At 53.6% G+C, this 20,748-nt stretch overlaps 10 protein-coding genes across 10 annotated transcripts; 5 read left to right on the forward strand and 5 right to left on the reverse strand.

Moving 5' to 3' along the window:
- Positions 1–14: 14 nt before the first annotated feature.
- LTS14_007577 (uncharacterized protein) lies at positions 15–443 on the reverse strand (the record flags this gene model as incomplete). The annotated part of the gene is made up of 2 exons (XM_064840269.1): positions 15–178; positions 242–443. 2 exons carry the CDS (start codon positions 441–443, stop codon positions 15–17), a joined length of 366 nt encoding a protein of 121 aa, XP_064692149.1.
- A 1,044-nt stretch (positions 444–1,487) lies between these two features.
- On the reverse strand, positions 1,488–2,786 carry LTS14_007578 (uncharacterized protein; the record flags this gene model as incomplete). Its single annotated transcript, XM_064840270.1, has 1 exon — positions 1,488–2,786. The coding sequence occupies one exon, from the start codon at positions 2,784–2,786 to the stop codon at positions 1,488–1,490; it is 1,299 nt and encodes a 432-aa protein (XP_064692150.1).
- A 558-nt stretch (positions 2,787–3,344) lies between these two features.
- Positions 3,345–4,203, forward strand: LTS14_007579 (uncharacterized protein; the record flags this gene model as incomplete). The annotated part of the gene is made up of 2 exons (XM_064840271.1): positions 3,345–4,052; positions 4,081–4,203. The coding sequence occupies 2 exons, from the start codon at positions 3,345–3,347 to the stop codon at positions 4,201–4,203; spliced, it is 831 nt and encodes a 276-aa protein (XP_064692151.1).
- A 59-nt stretch (positions 4,204–4,262) lies between these two features.
- Positions 4,263–5,737, reverse strand: LTS14_007580 (uncharacterized protein; the record flags this gene model as incomplete). The annotated part of the gene is made up of 2 exons (XM_064840272.1): positions 4,263–4,630; positions 4,864–5,737. 2 exons carry the CDS (start codon positions 5,735–5,737, stop codon positions 4,263–4,265), a joined length of 1,242 nt encoding a protein of 413 aa, XP_064692152.1.
- A 1,523-nt stretch (positions 5,738–7,260) lies between these two features.
- On the forward strand, positions 7,261–9,282 carry SUB2 (Suppressor of the cold-sensitive snRNP biogenesis mutant brr1-1; the record flags this gene model as incomplete). The annotated part of the gene is made up of 4 exons (XM_064840273.1): positions 7,261–7,504; positions 8,046–8,456; positions 8,518–8,878; positions 8,934–9,282. 4 exons carry the CDS (start codon positions 7,261–7,263, stop codon positions 9,280–9,282), a joined length of 1,365 nt encoding a protein of 454 aa, XP_064692153.1.
- Positions 9,283–9,748: 466 nt separating this feature from the next.
- Positions 9,749–10,129, reverse strand: LTS14_007582 (uncharacterized protein; the record flags this gene model as incomplete). The annotated part of the gene is made up of 2 exons (XM_064840274.1): positions 9,749–9,903; positions 9,970–10,129. 2 exons carry the CDS (start codon positions 10,127–10,129, stop codon positions 9,749–9,751), a joined length of 315 nt encoding a protein of 104 aa, XP_064692154.1.
- Positions 10,130–11,059: 930 nt separating this feature from the next.
- On the forward strand, positions 11,060–12,024 carry SOD4_2 (Cell surface superoxide dismutase [Cu-Zn] 4; the record flags this gene model as incomplete). The annotated part of the gene is made up of 3 exons (XM_064840275.1): positions 11,060–11,265; positions 11,318–11,400; positions 11,456–12,024. 3 exons carry the CDS (start codon positions 11,060–11,062, stop codon positions 12,022–12,024), a joined length of 858 nt encoding a protein of 285 aa, XP_064692155.1.
- A 477-nt stretch (positions 12,025–12,501) lies between these two features.
- POP1 (Ribonucleases P/MRP protein subunit pop1) lies at positions 12,502–15,310 on the reverse strand (the record flags this gene model as incomplete). Its single annotated transcript, XM_064840276.1, has 2 exons — positions 12,502–14,865; positions 14,933–15,310. 2 exons carry the CDS (start codon positions 15,308–15,310, stop codon positions 12,502–12,504), a joined length of 2,742 nt encoding a protein of 913 aa, XP_064692156.1.
- Positions 15,311–15,494: 184 nt separating this feature from the next.
- SMC5_1 (Structural maintenance of chromosomes protein 5) lies at positions 15,495–18,944 on the forward strand (the record flags this gene model as incomplete). Its single annotated transcript, XM_064840277.1, has 2 exons — positions 15,495–18,514; positions 18,572–18,944. The coding sequence occupies 2 exons, from the start codon at positions 15,495–15,497 to the stop codon at positions 18,942–18,944; spliced, it is 3,393 nt and encodes a 1,130-aa protein (XP_064692157.1).
- A 483-nt stretch (positions 18,945–19,427) lies between these two features.
- Positions 19,428–20,105, forward strand: ARC19 (Arp complex subunit; the record flags this gene model as incomplete). Its single annotated transcript, XM_064840278.1, has 4 exons — positions 19,428–19,757; positions 19,822–19,947; positions 19,998–20,042; positions 20,097–20,105. 4 exons carry the CDS (start codon positions 19,428–19,430, stop codon positions 20,103–20,105), a joined length of 510 nt encoding a protein of 169 aa, XP_064692158.1.
- Positions 20,106–20,748: the final 643 nt, after the last annotated feature.

Consider the following 20,748-nt stretch of genomic DNA (forward strand, 5'->3'; position numbering starts at 1 on the left):
CAACTGCAACGCTCCTAGCGCCTCGTGAGGAACCCAGCCACCACACCAGAGACTGCCGTGACGCCAGTGACGGCCCCATTGACCACTGCAGCTCCATACCCTCCCATCGCCGCACTCTGCAATAGACTGAATGCTGCCGTCGTGCCGTGGACGGCTTGATATCCTGCAGCTGCTCCGCCTGTTCTCATGTCAGCATGTCGAAATACGATTTGAATATAAATCCGCTAATGGGGCAACCAACCAGCGGAAGGTCCAAGTGCACCAAGGCCTATAGCTGCTAGCCCGGGCGCAGCGACAAGAACAGGTACGCAGGCAAGTAGGATCATGATGAGTTGGAAGGACGTGATCCCCGGGTTCTTGCTGATGTGATCCCGAACGTGTTTAAGAGCATGGCGGTAGAGCGCTTTCGTATACTCCAAGGCGACTTTGCCTGCTTCGTCCATGGTTTTCGCGTTGCTCAGAATGTTCTCGGAGGCAAACAGTGAGATTTGAGGATGGTGTTCGTGGGAAGAGTTTCATGTTCAAGCTTAGGATAAGGCCGCAAGGCTGTGAGCTGTGCCGTAAGGCTGGTAACTGAGCCGTAGCTTTGCAGTGCAGAAGGGCTGCACTGGTGGGGCGCGCATGCAAGAGGTGGAACATGATTGGTACGGGAGGAGCTACTGCAGAGACGCAGGATGTAGTATGCCGCCTGGGATGACTGAGAGCCAGTAGAATCACGTATGGCTCGAAGTTTCGAATTCGCAATAGCGCTGAATTGGCTCAAAGGCGGGTTTGCCACTCGCGAAGGCTTCGACTTTGTATGCCACAACGTCCAGATCACATAGACTGGTGTCCCTCGATACTTGCTTGTCAAGCCCATTCTCACCTTACCCTAGATTCTGACGGTTGCGACGCCGTGAACACTCGCGGACTACTTCGTGGTCTCCTCATAATTCCTGCGGACCTACGGCGAATCAGAAGCTCCTGAGCAGACGTCCGACTGTCTCGCCAGCCCGTGATAAACCCATCGGCTAATGGAAGCCCACTGATCAGATCGTATCCGACCATCACAGCGCACTGCAGCGTGCTGTATCCCACGTTCGAGCCACATGCAACTTGTGGATCAAAGGCTGTGCTTCCTGATGGCATTCCCGACCAAAATTGAAGCTTTTCACCCCTTGTAGCCAGTTGGGACCAGTCACGTGAGTACCGGCGTTAGCCATTGGTGACGGTATTTGATCGATAGCAGAATTCACGCTCTGCTTGGTTGTTGCGAGATCGTGAGCTGTTGATGATCTCGATCGTAACAAGTGAAGTCCCCTCGTTACTATGCTAGCAGCGGGCGCTAGCGAGACCATCGAAATAGGGAGGAGCAGAGTAAAGGCAAGAGCGATACAATCATCGTTGGAGGTGCAATCGCGCCAGTCTTCAGTGATACCACAACACCATGCTAAGCACAACGAACAAGCCATGACCCTCATCTCTTTGTCATTTGCCGACTTTTGCGTTCACTCGTCGCCCTTGACACCACAGAAATCCGTCCCGAACAACCCATCCAGCCACCAGAAAAGCCTCCAATACAGACTAGCCCGCTCCCAATCAAACTTCCCATCCTCTCGTCTTGGCACAGTAGTTCCAATGAGCTCGCTTGCACCCAGCCACGCACTCCAAGATTGCTTGTGCTGTTTGGGCATAAGCGCCTGCTCAGCCGGAAGTAATGTCGCCAGCTGCGCACCACGAAGTCGCGTAGTCCCCGTACGCTGCAGCATCTGACTTCCTCCCCTTGATTGCGAACGCGTGAGGTCGTTCCCCGAACTCGCTACAGCAGTCGACCCCTGCGACCAGAAAGGTTGCTGCCCTGTACCACCTGTCCGCGAAGCAAATCCATTCACTTCCCTCTCGACCGTAGCAGAAGTCATCGTATTGGAGCTCTGCGGACTCCCCTCCACGCCCTCGATGAACCCATTCGTGGTAGCGAAAGTAGGCGGCAGCACATCATCGACAACCTGGGCGCCAGCCTGCGTAGCCAAGACCGCCTCATCCTTCCCAGGCCCACGGCCTTGCCAGGGCTCAGCGTAAACCAGATGGCCTTTGATGATATGCGGACTTCTCGCCACCGCCAACTCGGCGGCTTCTCGCGAGGAAAATGTGATCTTGATCCAGTGTTCGCCGCCGGCGTATTTGTTCTTCTTTCGTAGCGCTGCTTTGCTGACACTTCTCGTGAGTGTGGAACGAGCGTAGGAGTGTGTTGGATCGTAGGCCTGGTATTGATTCGGTGGTGTGCGGTCGTAGTCTTCGAGGACTATGCCGCCGGAGACGCGCTCGTAGAAATCTATGGCAGACCATTGTAGATCCTCTCCAAACCCATGAATCAGCGTCTCCGTCGCTTCGCCCATGCCGTCGTTCTTCACCGCTGCCAGAGCTGCTGCAGGAACAGCCTGCTGTGTTTCGCCATCGCCTCCCTCGCCCCTTCCACTATCCTCCCGTACCACCCTCCTAAGACTCCCAAACACCCTCTCCTCGCTCACCAGCTGCTCCTTCCTAGCTACATCCTCCGCCTTGTGCGGTTCAGCAGTCTTACTGCGACTCCTACTCGTATTCCTCCTCGAGCCTGTGCGTTTGCCGAAAGGGCCCTTCTCTGCTGCTTCGCGACTCGTCCGCTCGTTGCCGTCGTTGAGCGGAATGGAGGTGGAGATACTTTCGTAGGCCCAAGGCAGCTTCTTCCCAGACGCATCGAAAGCTTTCTCGTTGTCCGGAACGGCATGGATCTGGGGGCCGAGTGGGTGTCGTTGCCGGTAGCGATCCATTATTGGTATGTGTGCAAAGATTGAAGAAGAGGAGTCGTAGTGATGCTAAGAGCGATGGCGGAATTCGTCTCTCGCTTCTCTGCGGAAAGGAGCGTTACAGACCACGAGATCAGCAATAAGAGTTTAGAGCAAATCACGACGACAATAGACAAACAGTGCTTCACGTGAAATTATCTCAAATTCACTTCCTCGAACACAAAGTAAACTATCACGCGTCTGTGCACGCGGCTATTGCTACCAAGATCTATAACCATTCACCATCAACCACTCCAAAGCAGCGTCTCACCTTCGACTTCTTGAGACAGACAGAGCACACGGGTGATCATACGATCCATGAGATGGTCGTATTCAACTTGATGTCACTGCTGATGGAATAGTAAGAATCAAGACACCTATTGCCGAGGTTGAAGAAGAAGCTTTGGACGTCTTACACACGACGATACCATCACTCTTACTAACATACCGTATCAACCTAGACAACGGAAAATCTTAGTCGTTCTGTCGTAATAGTACATTGCCATCATAACAGGTACACCTCCATCCCACGAACGCACAACAATGGCAAGCGCAGTCTCCAACCTCCGGGCGCCGTCAAATGGCAACGACCGTTTCAACCAAGAAGCACTGAACTGGGACAGCCGGCCATTCGTCCACGAAGCAAGTCAAGCAGCCTCTCAAGCGATCCTTGCGAAACTCAAGACCCTCAACGCGCAGCCAAAGCAAGTCCTGGAAATAGGCTGCGGGACAGGAATCCTCTCCTTCCTGATCGCACCACATGTGCAGCACGTAGTAGCCGTAGACGCCGCAGAGGGCATGATCGAAGTCTTGAGGACGAAATTAGCGAGGCCCGAGGCGCCTAAGAACATCGTCCCCTTAGCCGTTCTGCTCGAGGATCCTGATGATCCCTCTTTACCGCCATCGATGGAAGGAGAATCGGGCGGTGGAGCACGGCAGCGTTTCGACTTGATAACATCTCATCTTGTCCTCCATCATATAGATGATCTCCAGGCCGTTCTGAAGACGATGCTCGGCTGTTTGGCCTCCGGCGGGAAGGCAATGCTAACAGACTTCGAGGACTTTGGTCCAGAGGCCAAGAGGTTCCATCCTGCTTCAAAGATGGCTGGCGTCGAGAGGCATGGCGTCAACACTAATGATATGACGAGATTGATGGAGGACGTCGGATTCGAGAACGTCAGCGTGAAGCCGACTTGGACGATGAAGAAGAAAGTGGAGAAGTTCGATGGGGAGTTTGGGAAGGAAGGGATGGTAAGGCCAGAGATGGGGGAGGTCATAGAGTTCCCGTTCTTGTTATGCTATGGAGAGAAGTCGTGAAGCTCTGCACGGTATTGCTCAAGCACTGAATGCCACTGCCACTACTAGCGCCACGGAGCGAGGACCATATGTAAAGGCGCCATAACGTCCCGCTAGTACACCACTCAGCACATAACGAGTTCTAGAGCCCTGGGTCGATGGCTCTCAGGCCGCAGTCGGGTCACCGAAATGCTGAACCACACCATCCGGCAACCCTCCCTCGGCATCCTTAAATTTCATCGCCTTCTCGGCCTCAGCAAAGGCATTATACCCATAGAAGAACTTCTGTACCGGTGCACTCCAATGCATGACGGGGTAGGGCATTGGCGGACCCTTCCAAAATTCACGCACGGCCGCATCAACCTGAGCTTGAGTCTGCCCGTGCATGCCGGCGTTGGACGTCAATTGTGCGACAGCACTTCGCGGTCTTCGGAGCTGGTTGTAGAGTTCTAGACGTTTGGAGATGCTATCGGTAGCTTGCCACTTCGAGAAAAGGATCTCGAGGGCGGCGGCGTCTTCGAGGCCCATGCAACCTGTCAACTTGTTAGCATGTCACGCTACGTCACTTGTTTCATGCGATCTGCGGCGAGAGAGGACCGACCACCTTGCGCGTGTGTTGGTAGCATGGCATGAGCCTAGATATAACGCTGATCAGCGTTCTGCAGGAAGGAAATATCATAGTCATTGCGAAGTAGAGAGGAGAAGCTTACAGCATCCCCGATTACCACCGCCCTTCGCTTCACCAATCGCGGTAAAATCTTCTCACTTCCAACCACATAACAGTTCATGCTCTCCGCATGCCTAGCAATCGCCTCAAAAGCCGGATGAAAGCCCTCAAGTACATTGACCGCGTCCTCGATCGTGGCAGGCGAATGCCAGCTCTGCTTGTCCTTCTCATGCTCCTTGGCTACGTGGAAGTAGGCGAAATTCATGAGCTTATCGTGGCGGCAGGGATACAACATGCAAAAGGTTCCCGTGGCAGAGCTCATAGTCGCCAGGAAGCCGGACGACTGATTTTCAAATAACGGTCGGATCAGTGGGTCGGCCATGAGTTTGGAGACGGGGATGAGGGTGCGGTAGGTGGAGCTTTTGGTGCGGTAGAAGGGGTCTGGAATGTCCGCGATGCTTGAGACGAAGGGGCTGTTGATGCCGTCTGCTACGACGAGCAGGTCCTTGTGCAGTTGCCCTCCGCTTTGTAACTTGATGATTCCAGCCTCACAGTCGATGTCAGCGACGGGTTGACCTAAATGGATGGCCGCTCCAGCTTCCAAAACCAGCCGTCGCATTTCCTCGTGCATATCGACTCGATGGTAAGCGTTGAACGCATGACCATAGCGTTCGGCGACCCCATCGAAGCGCAGCTGTATCTGCTCCTGCAGCGTTTTATGATCGACCGCTCGGAATTGGAGCTTCAGAGTCTCTTGAGCTCGTTCTGCGTCGAAGCCCCAACGGTCCAGGACCAAGTTCCCGTTTGGCGTGATTGTGATTGCGGCGCCAATCTCAAGCTTGAATGAGCTTTTCTCGTAGATATCGACTTCGTGACCGGCTCGACGCAGCGCAATGGCGGCCGCGAGTCCTGCTATTCCTGCGCCCACTATTCCGCAATGGAGGAGGTTCGAGGGTGTATGCTTCTCATCCATGGTTTTTGTTCAGAGTGAGTGGCAGAATTACTACGGCAGTGGAGCTGCCGTGTAAGTGAGGTTTCGTGTAGGCTGATGAGCTCTTTATGCTGGCTATGGCCGGACTTCAACGACTGTATTAAGATTCAATCTTGTCGGAATACATGGGTCGAATGTATACGTGGGTGGGGAACATCAACAGAGCTGAGCCTGAAAAGGCCCTAACACGCTTTCCTGGGCCCATTATGGACTGCATGTAGATTAGATTAGATCCTACTGATTCGAGCGACAGATCTGTATCCAGTATAGATGTCTAGTCTAGGTGGTGGTGCTGTTAAGTTGTGGCGTACTCGAATATGTGGCTCAGCTGGTGTTCGAAAATGGCAGTAATCGACAGGCAGCACCTTTGTTCTCCGCTGTCATTCGTCCATCGACTTCGCAAGTTTCCGAGGCCAGCAGGCAAAACCTCATCCCGAATCCTGAAGGATCACTAGTTTGCACCGCAAGGTCCAATATGGCCTACAACAAATTCTCTATTGCCTTGCCCAGGATTCGTCCGCTCGCTCCTTCGTTTCTGTCGTAAGGCTCCAATGGGAAAATTTCGCGACGCACCGCACGCGTTGCACTCGAGTATTAAAACATCTGCATGTGGCTTGCGACCGTTTCTGGAAATATTTGCGAGACGTCTCGTGCAGGTCTCGCCAGGCATCAGTATTGAACTACAGCGTCGGCAGATGGAGTGTTTCGTAGCTGAAGGCAGTCTGATTTGTGACTTGAGTGCGATCTGACGCAGGTGAGACGATAGGTAGAGAGGAAGGCCACCAGTTGCGCCGGTGTCTAGTCTTTCCGCGCAAGGAGTCCTCATATTGTCGCTACTGAGTGTTTCCTGGTTCACAGACTGGCGACGTTCAGCCTGGTACGGCATGGTAGAAGCACCATCCTTGCTGTCTTCCCTGATGCTCGAATGGCCAAGCACGTTCTGGTCTTCTGCTGCACTATTGCCGTTCCTTTGTGCTGTAAGATACGCTGCTGCTTGCTGCAGATATTGTATGCGAGCATTTAGATGCTTGTTAGGCACACCAGTCTTCGCCTTGTCTTTCGCCATATCGCGAATCAGTATGCAGTGACTCGTCCTTACCACGCATCTCCGGCAGAGGATTCGCTCAGCTCATCAAGATACTTCCACAGTCCTATATTCATCCACTATCGTGTTTCATTCACTTCGAGGTTTTGTGAATGATTGTGCACGAGCGCTCGGGCCTTCAGATGACTCAGCGTACCGCTCAGCCGTTCCTTCCCGCTGCGCCGCTCGCGGCCAAAGTTTGGAACGCGGACGTTGCAGTAACAATCACTTTACAAACACCCACGGACAGCCTCCACAACCTCAAATACTTCCTCCTCTTGGACTCTCACACCGCGTGAGCGACTGCAGATTGTTCACTCATCACTTAACCCACTTCTCGCGCTCAAACGCGAAGAAATCGATTTCAACAAGGCGCCAGCCTCACGCGACTGCTCACTAACACCTTTTCCACGCCGCCAACATGTCTGCCGAGGAGGACCTCATCGACTACTCCGACGAGGAGATCCAGCCCACCGATGGTGCCGCAGCAACTGCGACCGCCACTAACGGCGATTCCAAGAAGGGCGACTTGACTGTGACCGGCGCAGGCGCTCAGGGTAAAGGCTCATACGTCGGTATCCACTCGACTTCGTTCCGCGACTTGCTCCTTAAGCCCGAGATCATGAAAGCCATTACGGACTGCGGTTTCGAACATCCGTCAGAGGGTTAGTCACTTATCTTCATCCTGCGATATTCTTCAGCCACGAGTCAAGCGAGCGAGAGCGTCCATCCATCAGCGAGCAAGCGAGGAAGTATTAGAGAGCTATGAAATCGAGGCCGAGTGGGCTTGATCATTTGTACGAGGAAGGAAGGCGTAGCTGGACGACGCGGCACCCCATATTGGGCATGAATTACGGATTCATGGGTGCACACGTGGGAGCAAAGAAGCCACATGAGACTCTCCGAGTCGAGCTGCAGCTGGAGCCTATGTGGATGGCTGAAAGGCTGTTGTACAGATGAGGCGAAGATGGCACAGCATTGGCATTGAGTGAGCTCAACCAGCCTCGATGACCGCCGTGTGAAGCGCAGGCTACGACAAAAGCTCGCACTCGCGATCGCTGCTTGCCGACCATGTGCCGAGGATCGTGTGGCTTCTCACGGGACTCGACAATTAAATTGATGTTTGGATGGATGCTTCGCTCGCTTGCACGACTACTTCACGTTTTGCGATTGGACGAATAAACTCTGACATACCTCACACCACAGTCCAACAAGTCTGCATTCCTCAGGCCATTGTCGGCACCGACGTCCTCTGCCAGGCCAAGTCCGGTCTCGGTAAGACAGCCGTCTTCGTTATCTCGACTCTCCAGCAGATCGATGTTGTGCCTGGCGAAGTCAGCGTGCTGGTCATGTGTCACACCCGCGAATTGGCCTTTCAGATCAAGAACGAGTACAACCGCTTCACCAAGTACATGCCTGAGGTCAAGACAGCTGTATTCTATGGCGGTACCGACATCAAGGAGAACGAGAAGCTTCTGTCCAACAAGGAGACCCACCCAAGCATCATCGTCGCAACTCCTGGTAGGCTGAACGCTTTGGTCCGCGAGAAGAAGGTCCGCCTGGGCACAGTCAAGTTCTTCGTCCTGGACGAGTGTGATAAGATGCTGGACCAGATCGGTAAGCCTCAAGATTCAGCTTATCAACTCACACCACCCACAATGCTAACATTATGCTCAAGACATGCGCCGCGACGTACAAGAGATCTTCCGCGCCACTCCGACCAACAAACAGGTCATGATGTTTTCGGCCACACTCTCACAGGGCACTCGACCAATCTGCAAGAAGTTCATGCGCAACCCTCTGGAGATCTATGTCGACGACGAGACGAAGCTCACTCTCCACGGTCTCCGCCAGTTCTACTGCAAGCTTAGTGAGGCAGAGAAGAATAGGCGTCTGAACGACTTGCTTGACGAGCTCACGTACAACCAAGTCATCATCTTCGTCAAGAGCACTGTTCGCGCCAACGAGTTGTCGAAACTCTTGATTGAGTGCAACTTCCCGGCTACCGCTGTGCACTCCGGTATAAGCCAGGAAGAGCGGTACGTATCCGTCCTGCCTCAAGCGAACATGGACTCAAGCTAATACTGGCAACAGCATCAAGCGCTACCAAGAATTCAAGAACTTCAAGCACCGCATCTGCGTCAGCACTGATGTCTTCGGCCGTGGTATCGATATTGAGCGTATCAACGTCGCCGTCAATTACGACATGCCCGACAGCCCAGCCAACCCTGGCTCAGCCGACAAGGAGAGCTTGGCATCCGCTGCTGACACTTACCTGCATCGCGTCGGTCGTGCTGGTCGTTTCGGTACCAAGGGTGTTGCTGTATCTTTCGTCAGCAATGAGCGCGATGAGGCGGTCTTGGCGGCTATCGAGGCTAGGTTCGAAAAGAAGATCGACGAGTACCCTGCTGGTGGTGCTGGCATCGATGTCATGGGCGATTAGGTTATGACGATCCAGTAGACTATGATGGTCAGAGAGGGAAGGAGAATGGGAGATGTCGAGACTGCACCGGACTGGGACGAGACTGGCAACATGGGTAGCGAGTCAGCTGGCAACAAGGAGTTGAGCTAGAGTGGGCATGGCTGGTGTGTACTTCTAGACTGAAATGACGCGGAAATGCTTTCTACTCCAAGCTCAAACGAGCAGTGTTATCCATACCGTGAGGAAAGGAGACTCGTCACCAAGGAAACTCTCGATCGAGTCTTCGTGCGACGTACGGCCCACCGAAGCTGAAGATGTATGACTTCGCGATGGAAGAGGGATTGCCTAAACCTGACCTCGAGTTAGGACACCAGTATCATCCTGGTGCCCTGACGACGTCCGAGCTGCCCTGGATTGCACGAGTGTTCCTACCGATCTCGCCACGACACCCTAGGCTATCACGCTGCTCCTGAAACAGGTCTACTGCTCAACCCTTCGCCATGACCTGTGCGTAGTAGCGGACCGGCATGACCTCTGGCGAGTAGTGCTTCACATCCTCCATCACCTCCGGAATGTTCGCAGCGATGGCCTTGTCGAATGCTTCGGTTGACTCCCATGTCATGATTGCTTGAACGTTCTGGCCTACATAAAATTCTCAGGACGATGGTCTCGGATGCATTAGGAAGGACTGGTTCGCAAAGGTCATACCTGAGGGATCATCCTTCTGGAACTGGACCACTGTCCAGTCTTTCATGCCATATGAGGTCCAGTGCTTCTCGACTATCTTCATATGTGTGTTGAGGTAGTAGTCCATGTCGAACTTGGCTCCTTCGACACAAGGGTACGAGACGTATATCAAGGCCGGCATGTTTGTTGGAGTACTTCTTTGTAAGATGCGGTAACTATCGAATTACAATTACGACAGACGCTCGTCGGCCATGCCCTGTATATATGGTAAAATCGTGGCCCGAGGTAATCGTCTGAGCTGAGCTACTCCGCAAAGAGCTCAGATCTTGTATATGTGCCAGTTGAACCGAAAGAGTACAAGGACCGAGGGCAGGCACGTTCGCGTCTGGCAAAGGCACTAGGAGGAAAAATGATATAATGCTGTTCATGTATGCGATCAGCTGTATTTTCATGGCTCCTTCGACGTAAGTGTCATTGGAAAGTTGCAATGCCAGTCACCAATACTATCGACCCACCTGATGGTTCTGGTGTCGCAGAGGATGATGGTCAAAGACAGGTTAGGAGGCTGGTCTCAAACCATATGTATAGCTCATCAGCGGCAGCTACGGCATACCAGGAGGGCCATACTCAAGACGAAATACACGTGTATGAGGTACACGAATCGAAAATATCCCGACACCAAGATCTCTCCACACTTCCCCGCACGCTACGCCAAGTGAAGTCTAGCACGAGCCGACTACGGCAGGTACGCAGAGCGTAGACAAGGCTTACTGGCTATGACTTCAGCCTCATACATGCGTCTGCTACACCCTGGACACGCTGTTGGCTCGAATGTCAGCCGCTTGAACCGAGCCGCGTCACTCTTTGACAAGCACTTTGCTTTGCTGCTTGACTTCGACCAGTCAAAGGAGCTTGACTCAAGGCTGAGCTCAGGAACGACAAGCGAGTCGTGTAGCAGATCTTGCAAATGGCCATGCGACCAAAGTCATGATGTCAACCTACCTCCGCGTGGTCGAGGTGGCCAGTACATTAAATCAACTGCCTGAGCGAGAAGCCCGTCAGACATTCGAGCGAGTTGCTCTCCTTACCATTCCATTCACTGAACAACAAGATGTACGCAGTTGCACTCATCCCAGCGCTTGGCGCTGCCGTAGCTATGGCCCAAGGTCAAGGAGCAGGCTACCCTCCACCACCTCCCATGACATTATCCACCACCTTGAGCGGTGTTCTGCCTGTCTTGCCAACCCAGACTCCTGGCTTCTCTGGCGTCGAGACTGAGGAGGGGGCAATTGTCTATGATGGACCCGCGAACCCAAGGTAAGAGGCCAGTGCCAGACGAGGTAGTGAATGCAGTGCTGACTGAGCATAGCTTCATGCCAGTCAATGGTCCGGCAACCACTGCTGCAAATCTACCAGCAGCGACCTACATGGCCATGCTCCCGAGCACAAACTGTAAGCCACAGACTGGCCATATTACATCCCAGAATTTTGCTGACACATCCATTAGTCGACAACGGCACCGGCTCCACCATCATGGGTTCCGTCATGATCTCTTCTACAGCTGGCGGCAGTGGCGTCTCCGTTTCAGTCAACTTCACCGGCTTCCCATCTGAGAGCCTGTATGGCCCATTCGTTTACCATATCCACGAGTTCCCAGTCCCTGCCAATGGCAACTGCAGCGCCACTGTGGGCCATCTGGATCCTACGGATCGCGGCGAGTACTACCCATGTAATGTCGGTGCACCAGCGACGTGCCAAGTCGGTGATCTTGCGGGCAAGCACGGCAACGTTACCATGCCCAATTTTGTCGCCCAGTATACAGACGCCTTCTTGAGCACGGACCCATCGTCGACAGCTTTCTTCGGCGACAAGAGCATCGTCATCCACTCCTCGAACACAACTAGGCTTACCTGCGCCAACTTCAAGATGATGGGTGGTGCTGCCAACGGCACTTCCTCCACCAACAGCAGCTCCCCAACGCCATCGTCGTCGGTGACGCCGTACACGGGTGCTGGCTCCAAGATGTCGGGGTACGGCTTTGCTGCGTTCATGGCGGCGACTGTGTGGCTTTTGTAGACTGCACAATGAAAAGTTTATCACGTTCGGAGACTGTAACCAACCATTGAGTACATACGAGCCAACACAAGGCCTTTCAGACACCTCCTGTCATCGCCCCAAAAGGGGTTTGGCACCGTGTTTCTGTGATGTCGGGGCAGCCTCCAAGCCCCTCGTTGATTCTCTGAGGTGGCGTGCGATCCATCATGCTATGGGGACGTATACCAGTAGAAGGCTCGACAGTGAAAACACAGCAATGTTGTGCAAGCAAGCGATGATGAATGTAGTTCATTTCGTCGGCCTGTCCGGTTACGCTGCGAGATTTGCCATTGTTTACCGGCCGATCACAAACCATGACACACGAAATCGGACGAGGCGTAAAGACCGGACCAACGTGACGGTGCAGCAGTAAGTTTCTCATCCTTAATCGGCCGGGGTAATGTAGGAAACGGCATGTTGAGAAGCTACCTGAAGCTCATTGCTTGCACCCAGGCCGCGCTATACGACCTCCCATCTCGCAAGCCTGCCGAGCCCCTGACCAGAGTTACGGACGACACACAACCGACCCTCGTCTTGGTCGACTCTCACTTCGCCCATCATCCGCTGAACTAACAGACTGCCAATCCCAGTACCCTTTCCTTGGCCTAGGTCAAAGTTGCCAGTGGTCACAAACCCCACAAGATCCTCCTCGCCAGGACAAGTAGGATACTCATCTTCGCCCGCCCTGGTAGGTTCGAGTAAACTAGTAGCCAATCTCTGCTGTACAACATACGGCAAAGCATCCTGGGGCAAGCGCGGCAGAGCATGCTTAGGTCCTTTGCGGCCGCGTTTCTGGTTCGTGGGCAGGAGAGCTAGCCATTGCTTTCGAAGTGTGAGGTTTGTGGTGGCGGAGGGGAGACGGTAGAGCCTGGCACATGCTGTGGGCACGCCGCGAGTCACTAGATGCAGACGGACTGCGATCAGGGCAGTGGAGAGTGTGATGTGGGATGGTATAATGCCACTTGCGAGTAGAGCCTGTGCACTGGCTGGGGAAAGCTGGGCGAGTCCGTTCGGCATCGGTGGCGGTATTGTCGTTGCTGGATGTCCTGGCATAGTCTGCGACGGCTTTTCGCTCTCGTCTCCATCTGCGGCCGTAACGACAGGATCAATGTCGGCCACGGAGACATTGCCATCTAGATCCTTCTTGGCGGAAGCAGCAAGCAATCTTTCCCAATCACAAGCCCATCCCACTCCCACCTCACCCTTTTTCCCATTGCACACACGCACTTTTTCGAAACTCGTCCTCTTCCCTTTCGGCACCCTCCTCCACGCATCCTCTCTCTCCCTACGCTCCCGCATCTCCCACTCCCACCCAGCCTCCGTACCAGGGAAATCAGCAGGGAACCACGGCTGCCCTGCCTCGAAAGCTAGCTGCCGTTTCTCCTTCAATCCACCGAAACGTGCTTGTTGGCCCGTGGAGAGTGGGTAGTACGTCAGGCTGTACCAGATAGGTTGGACGCATTTCCAGGGACAGAGGAGTGTCCAACTTGTTGTGTTGGGTTTAGACCGAGATGTTCTATTCGCTGAGGATGAGGCGAAGAGGAGTATCGGGATCTTGGGATCGCTAGCAACAGCTCCAGGGTATTGACCGGGTGGTGCGAGTGCCTTACGCCTGTTCACTGCTTTCTGGCTGGGTAAAGACGAACTTGCAGAGCGTCTAGCTTTGCCGTCAAAGATGCTAGGTGGACCTTGTGCATTATCGACTGACCACGCCGCAATAGTCTCCAGTAACTCCTGTTGTTCGCTGTCTGTCTTGGGCAGTTTGATCGTCCTTGGTGGGTGGTGTAGACGTGGGTCCTGGACCTCAAAGCCTAGCATCACATTTGCAGGCAGTCCTGCAGGATTGGTCAGTCCAGCGAGCTTCGTCCACGTTCCGCCAACAGATCTGCCCGATTCGCTTTCCGCTACTTTCCCTGTCACAGGCCACAATGCGCCTAGCAGTGCTTCCGTGGCACCAGGTCCAACGACTTCTATACTGCCAATCTCAAATCGTAGATCCGCCACTTTCACTTGTGGTTTGGCTACTTTTGCCAAGCGGAGAAGCTCTTCCCAAAGCTGGCGGAAGGCAGACGGATGGACCCGAATGAGCATATTGCGCTGTGGACTAGTCGGTTGCTGGAGCTGATCATCTGTCCTTGACGACAGAGCACACCATATGATCGTGACAGGCGCGATGGGGGTGTGTGGTGCTTCTCGCTCATGTAACAACAACTCGAGGCTGCGAGTTCCTTGCCGCCACTTATGACGTTTGGGGCCTATCAAATCGATATCGCTGACGCTCAGTGCTTTCAGCACACCCAGCAGGCTATCTTGTCGTCCATCCAAACTAATAGTAGACATGTAGCTACCATCCCAGGCTACAGCGCCACGGTCATGACTCGCTCTATGCGTTGGCCTGTAGCTTTTGGCGGACGGCGTGAGCGGGACAGCAAATCGCCATAATGGGTTAGAGGGGCGTGTCATCTGTGCGCGCTTGGCATGAAACATATGAGTTGGCAGCCATGATTTGTAGATCTGGCGTTTGCGAAACTTGGCTTTGGGTACTGGAGAAGTGGCCAGAAGTGGTTTCCTAGCCTTTCGCCGTTTCGAAATTGCTTTGGGCACAACAGGCTTATTCGCCTGCTTGCCACCCTTGGGGTTGGTATGATTTACTTCTTGGCTCGGATCATGGACGACCACTTTCTCCGCTGTGGCCTTTTCCTTCTCGGCCTTCCGTCTTGAGCCTAGGGCACGTAGTGACTTTGCCGTCTCCAATCGTAAACGCATTCGCCTTGTAGGCTTCCGGGTCTTGGCATTCACAGTGGGCGTATTATCCTCAGCCATCTGATTGATATATCGTCAGCTGCGTCCCTCCTACACCATGAGCATACCCACCTCTGCCATAACATACCTCCCGCTTGCCTCTTCCACGCAACCGCTTGGGTATCCTCTTCACATTATGACTGGCAGTCCTCCTTCGCAGGTCCTTGGGCACTTGCTGAAAGGCCCGACGATTCAGTGCTTTCTTACTTCTTGCCATACCGTCTCCCAGAGCTCTGATCTCGTACTCACGTGCCTGCACGAACTGAGCGACATCGAGCTCGCCATTCTTGAAGGACTTTGTGGTCTGAGTTGAGAGTGTCCGCGCATCGCGTGCCTTCCTACCGTGGTCGAATCGTGCTTTCTTCGCTACATCATGTCGATCACCGCCGGGTGCATCTTTGCGTTTCTTGTCCTTCTGCGGTGCTTGTCTCTTGCCCTTCGACTGCGAGGGCCGATCGGGTGCCATGATGTCTCGACGACACCTAGCATTGGAAAGCACGAATCCTCCACGTCGACATGTGACAGTGGGACTTTAGACGTCTTTAGGCCTCTTGCGCGGCATTTTTCCGCGGCGCGTCTGGACTACGCGTTTCGCCATCCAAGGCTTGACTCGAGCAATCGACATCAAATCACTTCTGGCAATCGTAGAGATGTCTGACCCCGGCTCGGTCACGCCACGGCGCAGACGGCGCGAAGGAGAGGATGAAGAAGACGAGGACCAGCTGTACACTGGCAGTGGTGCGAAACGTGCTCGCACAGACGACAACGAGCACAACGATAGCAACGCCGACGACGAGTCCGTATCTGAGGATGGACCATTGCTGCCTGACAACTTCCGCCGCTCACCTCAAAGCCAGCGTCAAACTGGGCGACCACGTCAACACCAGCCTGGTTCACTGGTACGCATCGAGATGACCAATTTCGTGACCTACAGCAAAGCACAGTTCAGCCTAGGGCCAAACTTGAACATGATCATCGGGCCAAACGGTACTGGCAAGAGCACTCTGGTCTGCGCCATATGTCTTGGGCTGGGCTGGAAGCCGGAGAATCTGGGTCGTGCCAAGCTCGTTGGTGAGTTCGTAAAGCACGGCGAGAAGAAAGCAGTCATCGAGATTGAACTGGCTGCGGATCCGAAGAGACATGCGGAGAACCCGGTCATCACTACTCGAATCATTCGCGAGGGAAACAAGGCCGAGTTCGCGATCGATGGGAAGAAGGTGACCAAGAAGGAACTCGACGCTTTGATGAAGAGCTTCTCAATTCAGATCGACAATCTTTGCCAATTCTTGCCGCAAGATCGCGTCGTTGAGTTCGCTGCCTTGTCACCCGTCGATCTTCTGACGCATACTCAGCGAGCCGCTGCGCCTCCGCAGATGCATGTGTGGCACGATCAGCTCAAGGCGAGTCGCAAGGCGCAGAAAACACAACAGGTCGAGCAGCAAGCATTGATTGATGAACTCAAAAGCAAGGAGCAACGACAAGCCCAGCAGCAGGAGATCGTGGAACGCTTGCGTGAGAGATCTGAGTTGCAGAATCGTGCAGCAGTGCTGGAGCGGTTGAGACCGTTTCCGCAGTACAAAGCTGCCAAACAACGACATACCGACGCCAAGGAGCGGAAGAAAGATGCAGAGCGTGAGCTTAAGAGGCTGCAGCGGCAGGTTCAGCCGAACCTACAGGCCGAGGAGGACAAGACTGAGTATCTTGCCTCTGTCGAGGCCGTGGCGCTCAAGCGCGGCAAGATGGTGGAGAGACTGGAAAAGACTGCAGCGGACAAGAGGGCTGAGCTCACTAGCAAGCAGGAGGAGTTGGATTCATGCGAGACTCGTATTGAAAAAGCAAAGGAGACATCGAAAAGCGCCAGAGCGAACATGCCCAGACTACAGCAAGATAGGAGTAAAATTGAGCGAGCAATGCAGACACCGCCAGCACAAGTCGATTTAGCCAGCCTAAATGAGCAGGTCAGAGAGAAGACACGGCTCATGAGAGGTGCTCAAGAACGGCAAACCGAGATCAAGCAGGAAATCGGCAGCTTAGCCCAGCGCATGAAGGATCGTCAACAGGTCATGGTTGATGCCGAGAAGGATCAAGAGACCCTGCAGACGCAAGCTGGACAGCAGGCTAGCAAGCTGAAAAATGCCTCAAGGGATGCGCATCGTGCATGGGAATGGATTCAAAGCCATGATAATCGTTTTCAGGGTCGTGTTTACGGCCCACCAATTGTCGAATGCACCGTCACCGATCCTCGTTATGCAGCTGTTGTCGAGAACGCTCTTGGGCCTGGCGAAATGGTTGCCTTCACCGTCACCTCACGAGACGACTACTTCACACTCAACCGAGCACTGCGTGACGAGCTCGGGATGGACAACATCAATATTCGTCAGTCGGAGCAAGCGCTGGCGGCGTTCCGCGCACCATGTTCTGGCGAGCAGCTGCAGACACTTGGCCTGCAGTCGTGGATACTTGATCTCATCGAAGGACCAGAGCCTGTGCTTGCTATGTTGTGTGACAACCGCAACATCCATGCCATGGCATATGCCTCCCGTGAGCTGAACGGCGCTCGCCTCGATCAGCTCAAGAGCCAGAACAGCCCGGTGTCATCGTGGATCACACCCTCGGAACACTACCAAGTCACTCGTCGCCGCGAATATGGCGACAGAGGCACTTCAGTGCGTACAACGGCTCTCCGTCAAGCTAAGTTCTTTACGGATGCGCCGTCTGCGCATAATGAGGATGCTGAGATTGCTGCTCGTGTCGACGAAGCGAGGCGGGAACACGCCGAGTGTGACGAGAAGAAGACTGCGCTGAGAACAGAGTACAATGATCTTGTTAAGCGATACGAGGAGTTGCAGAGTCAGGAGAACGATATAAAGGAAGAGAAGAGACAGAAGCAGACTGCCCAAACTCATTTCGCGGCACTGCCAGCCAAATTGACCAATGCTCAGCGCAAGATCGATGAGGCTAAGGGCTCCATTGACAACGCGGCGGCCCAGTGCCGGGAGATCATGTCAGAGGGTGACAAGTACACGCTCGAGAAGGGCCAGCTTGCCATCGACTACGCTTTCGCCGTCAATATTCTGCGCGAGCATATCGTCCCGCTGGTTGAGGCTCAGATCCTGGTCATCGAAGCGAAGTCGGACCTGGAGCAGATGCAACTGCGCACGAGACAGGAGAGGGAGATGCTTCACCAGCGTGAGCAGGAAGTCCGACGCTTGGACGAGGAGATGAGGGCTTTGCTCAACGATGGTAAGCGCTTACGCGACCTTTGCCAACTGGTTGATATGGACGATGAGCTCGTCGCACAGATCTACGACAATGAAGTCAAAGACTGGGATGAAGTTCAATTATCTGCTGAAATCGAATCCGTGGGCGCCACGCTCAATCTTTCCGACGGACAAGGTAACCAGCATGTGCTGGCTGAGTACGAGAAGCGTGCGAAGGTCATTGAGCAGAAGAGGTCTGAGTTGGCGGATGTGGAAGAGGCGTTGGAGGGGTTGGATAACGAGATCAAGGAGGTAAAGGAGCAGTGGGAGCCGCAACTCGATCAGCTGATATCGCATATCAGTGATGCCTTTGCCGACAACTTCAGCAAGATTCAGTGTGCTGGTGAAGTTGGCATACATAAGGATGAAGATTTCGAGCTCTGGGCGATCCAGATCAAGGTCAAATTCAGGTGAGCCAGCTCATGTATGCTCGTTGATATAGACCAGACCACTGATATACCCAGCAGGGAATCCGAGCCGTTGACTCTTCTCGACTCCCACCGCCAATCCGGCGGCGAGCGGGCCGTGAGCACGATCTTCTACCTCATGGCCCTGCAATCTCTCGCCCGTGCGCCCTTCCGCGTGGTAGATGAAATCAACCAAGGCATGGACCCTCGTAACGAGCGCCTAGTGCATTCGAGGATGGTGGATATTGCCTGTTCCGAGGAGAGCGCTTCGCAGTATTTCCTCATCACGCCAAAGTTGCTGGGTGGGTTGAAGTATCATCCTGATATGAGGGTGCATTGTATTGCTAGTGGAGAGCATATGCCGGATGATTTCAGGAAGTTGGATTTTGGAGTACTTGCTCAGAAGGCCCTTGCTATCAAGGCATGCGGATGAAATCATGACGGTTGCGATCCATGGTGTAATGGTCCATGGAAGGCCACGGTTCGTCTCGCTGGCTTCATGGCATAAGGCGAAGGTCGATATGAGGCAGTACTGATCCTATTACATGAGGTAGCCTTGGCACGAACACTGTCCTGCACGGCACAAAGACCCTGTAATACACGATTGCTTCGCCTTGAGATTCCCCTACTGTCTATCAAAGTTTCTTACAGGAGTGTTTCGTACCTGCCTCAAACAAGCCCCGCCATCAAGGTCTTGGCAGCAATGCGGAAGCGTCACTTTCCACTTTTGGTAGCCTGCGCTTTACGTACGCCCAAACTTACCACGTCTTGTTCGTTTATACGACCATCTCTGGAACTACACAAGAAACCTGGAGAGCGGAGCATTCGCATAGTCGACCTAATGCGGCGGTGAAGCCATTTTAGCGACTCATTCGACACTCACATCCCACATCTCCAACATCAACGCGCGGCGACCATGTCACAATCCCTCCGCCCTTACCTCTCCTGCGTACGCAGCACCCTCACCGCTGCCCTGAGCCTCTCAAACTTCGCCTCCCAAGCCAGCGAACGCCATAATGTGCCAGAGATCGAAGCAGCGACCTCCCCCGAACTCCTCCTCAACCCATTAGTCGTAAGCAGGAATCAGGATGAGAGGGTGCTTGTGGAACCGAGCGTGAACAGTGTGAGGGTCAGTATCAGAATCAAGCAGGCGGACGAGATTGAGGGGATATTGGTGCACAAGTTCATGAGGTTTCTGAGTCAGAGAGCGGAGGCATTTTTTGTGTTGAGGAGGAAGGCTGTTGCTGTGAGTACTCTAAATGATGGATGAGTAGACGGAGGGCTTGTGAATGTGCTGACGGTGTGGGCAGGGTTATGACATCTCGTTCTTGATTACGAATTTCCATACTGAGGAGATGCTGAAGCACAAGCTGGTCGACTTTATCATACAGTTTATGGAGGAGGTGGACAAGGAGATCTCGGAGATGAAGCTTTTCGTAAGCTCAACGACCTCAGACCGATGCGGTACTTACTGACCATTGACTAGCTGAACGCGAGAGCACGCTTTGTGGCGGAGAGCTTCTTGACACCGGTATGTGAAATACAACGCTGTTATCATTGCGTGTATGCTGACAGTATACTGCAGTTTGACTAGAGTTACAATGCAAGACTCTGAAAGTTCATGTCATGTCACCTCTGCATCCCTGTGCTCGTGATCTGCACTCTCGAAATGCCGTAACATCGCAGCCAGCAATCGATCTGCTCCTAGTTCAGCAACAGCCTACGCGATCTTCTTTCTCAAGCTCTCCCGCTCCTGTTCCTCCATTTCACGAATCTGATCACCATGGTCAGCATTTACATTCAGCGTGTCTTTCAACCATCTGATAGTATTTGTTGCAGCGGCCTTCTGATGACGATAGCGACCTGAAACTGGTAATGCTGACATAGTTGCTGCGGGAGAGTCCAAAACAATCTACTATTGTGTGCTGTGTACTACGGCTATATGTCGAGTAACGGACAGGTGGGAAAGCGATCGGAAGGCAGAAGAGATGTTGAGAGATTGCCACAAGCGTCATGTGAGTCGTGATCAGGAACTATGCAAGCAAATGCAGCAGAGCTGCGAATACACAGAACAAACTTGAGCATAGAGAGCACTCGCTGTTGTGTTAAGACCACGCTGACCTGTCTGGGCGGCAAAAGGGCCTTGTGAGTTGGCTGCTGCAGTCATTAGTGAGTGTGGCGTATTTGCCATGGGTTACGTCTCAGGAAAAGCCAGCGCAAGCGATCCAGCAGATGAA

This window comes from Recurvomyces mirabilis (assembly GCF_035927965.1).
Source record: "Recurvomyces mirabilis strain CCFEE 5264 chromosome Unknown scaffold_21, whole genome shotgun sequence".
Classification (NCBI taxonomy): domain Eukaryota; kingdom Fungi; phylum Ascomycota; class Dothideomycetes; order Mycosphaerellales; family Teratosphaeriaceae; genus Recurvomyces; species Recurvomyces mirabilis.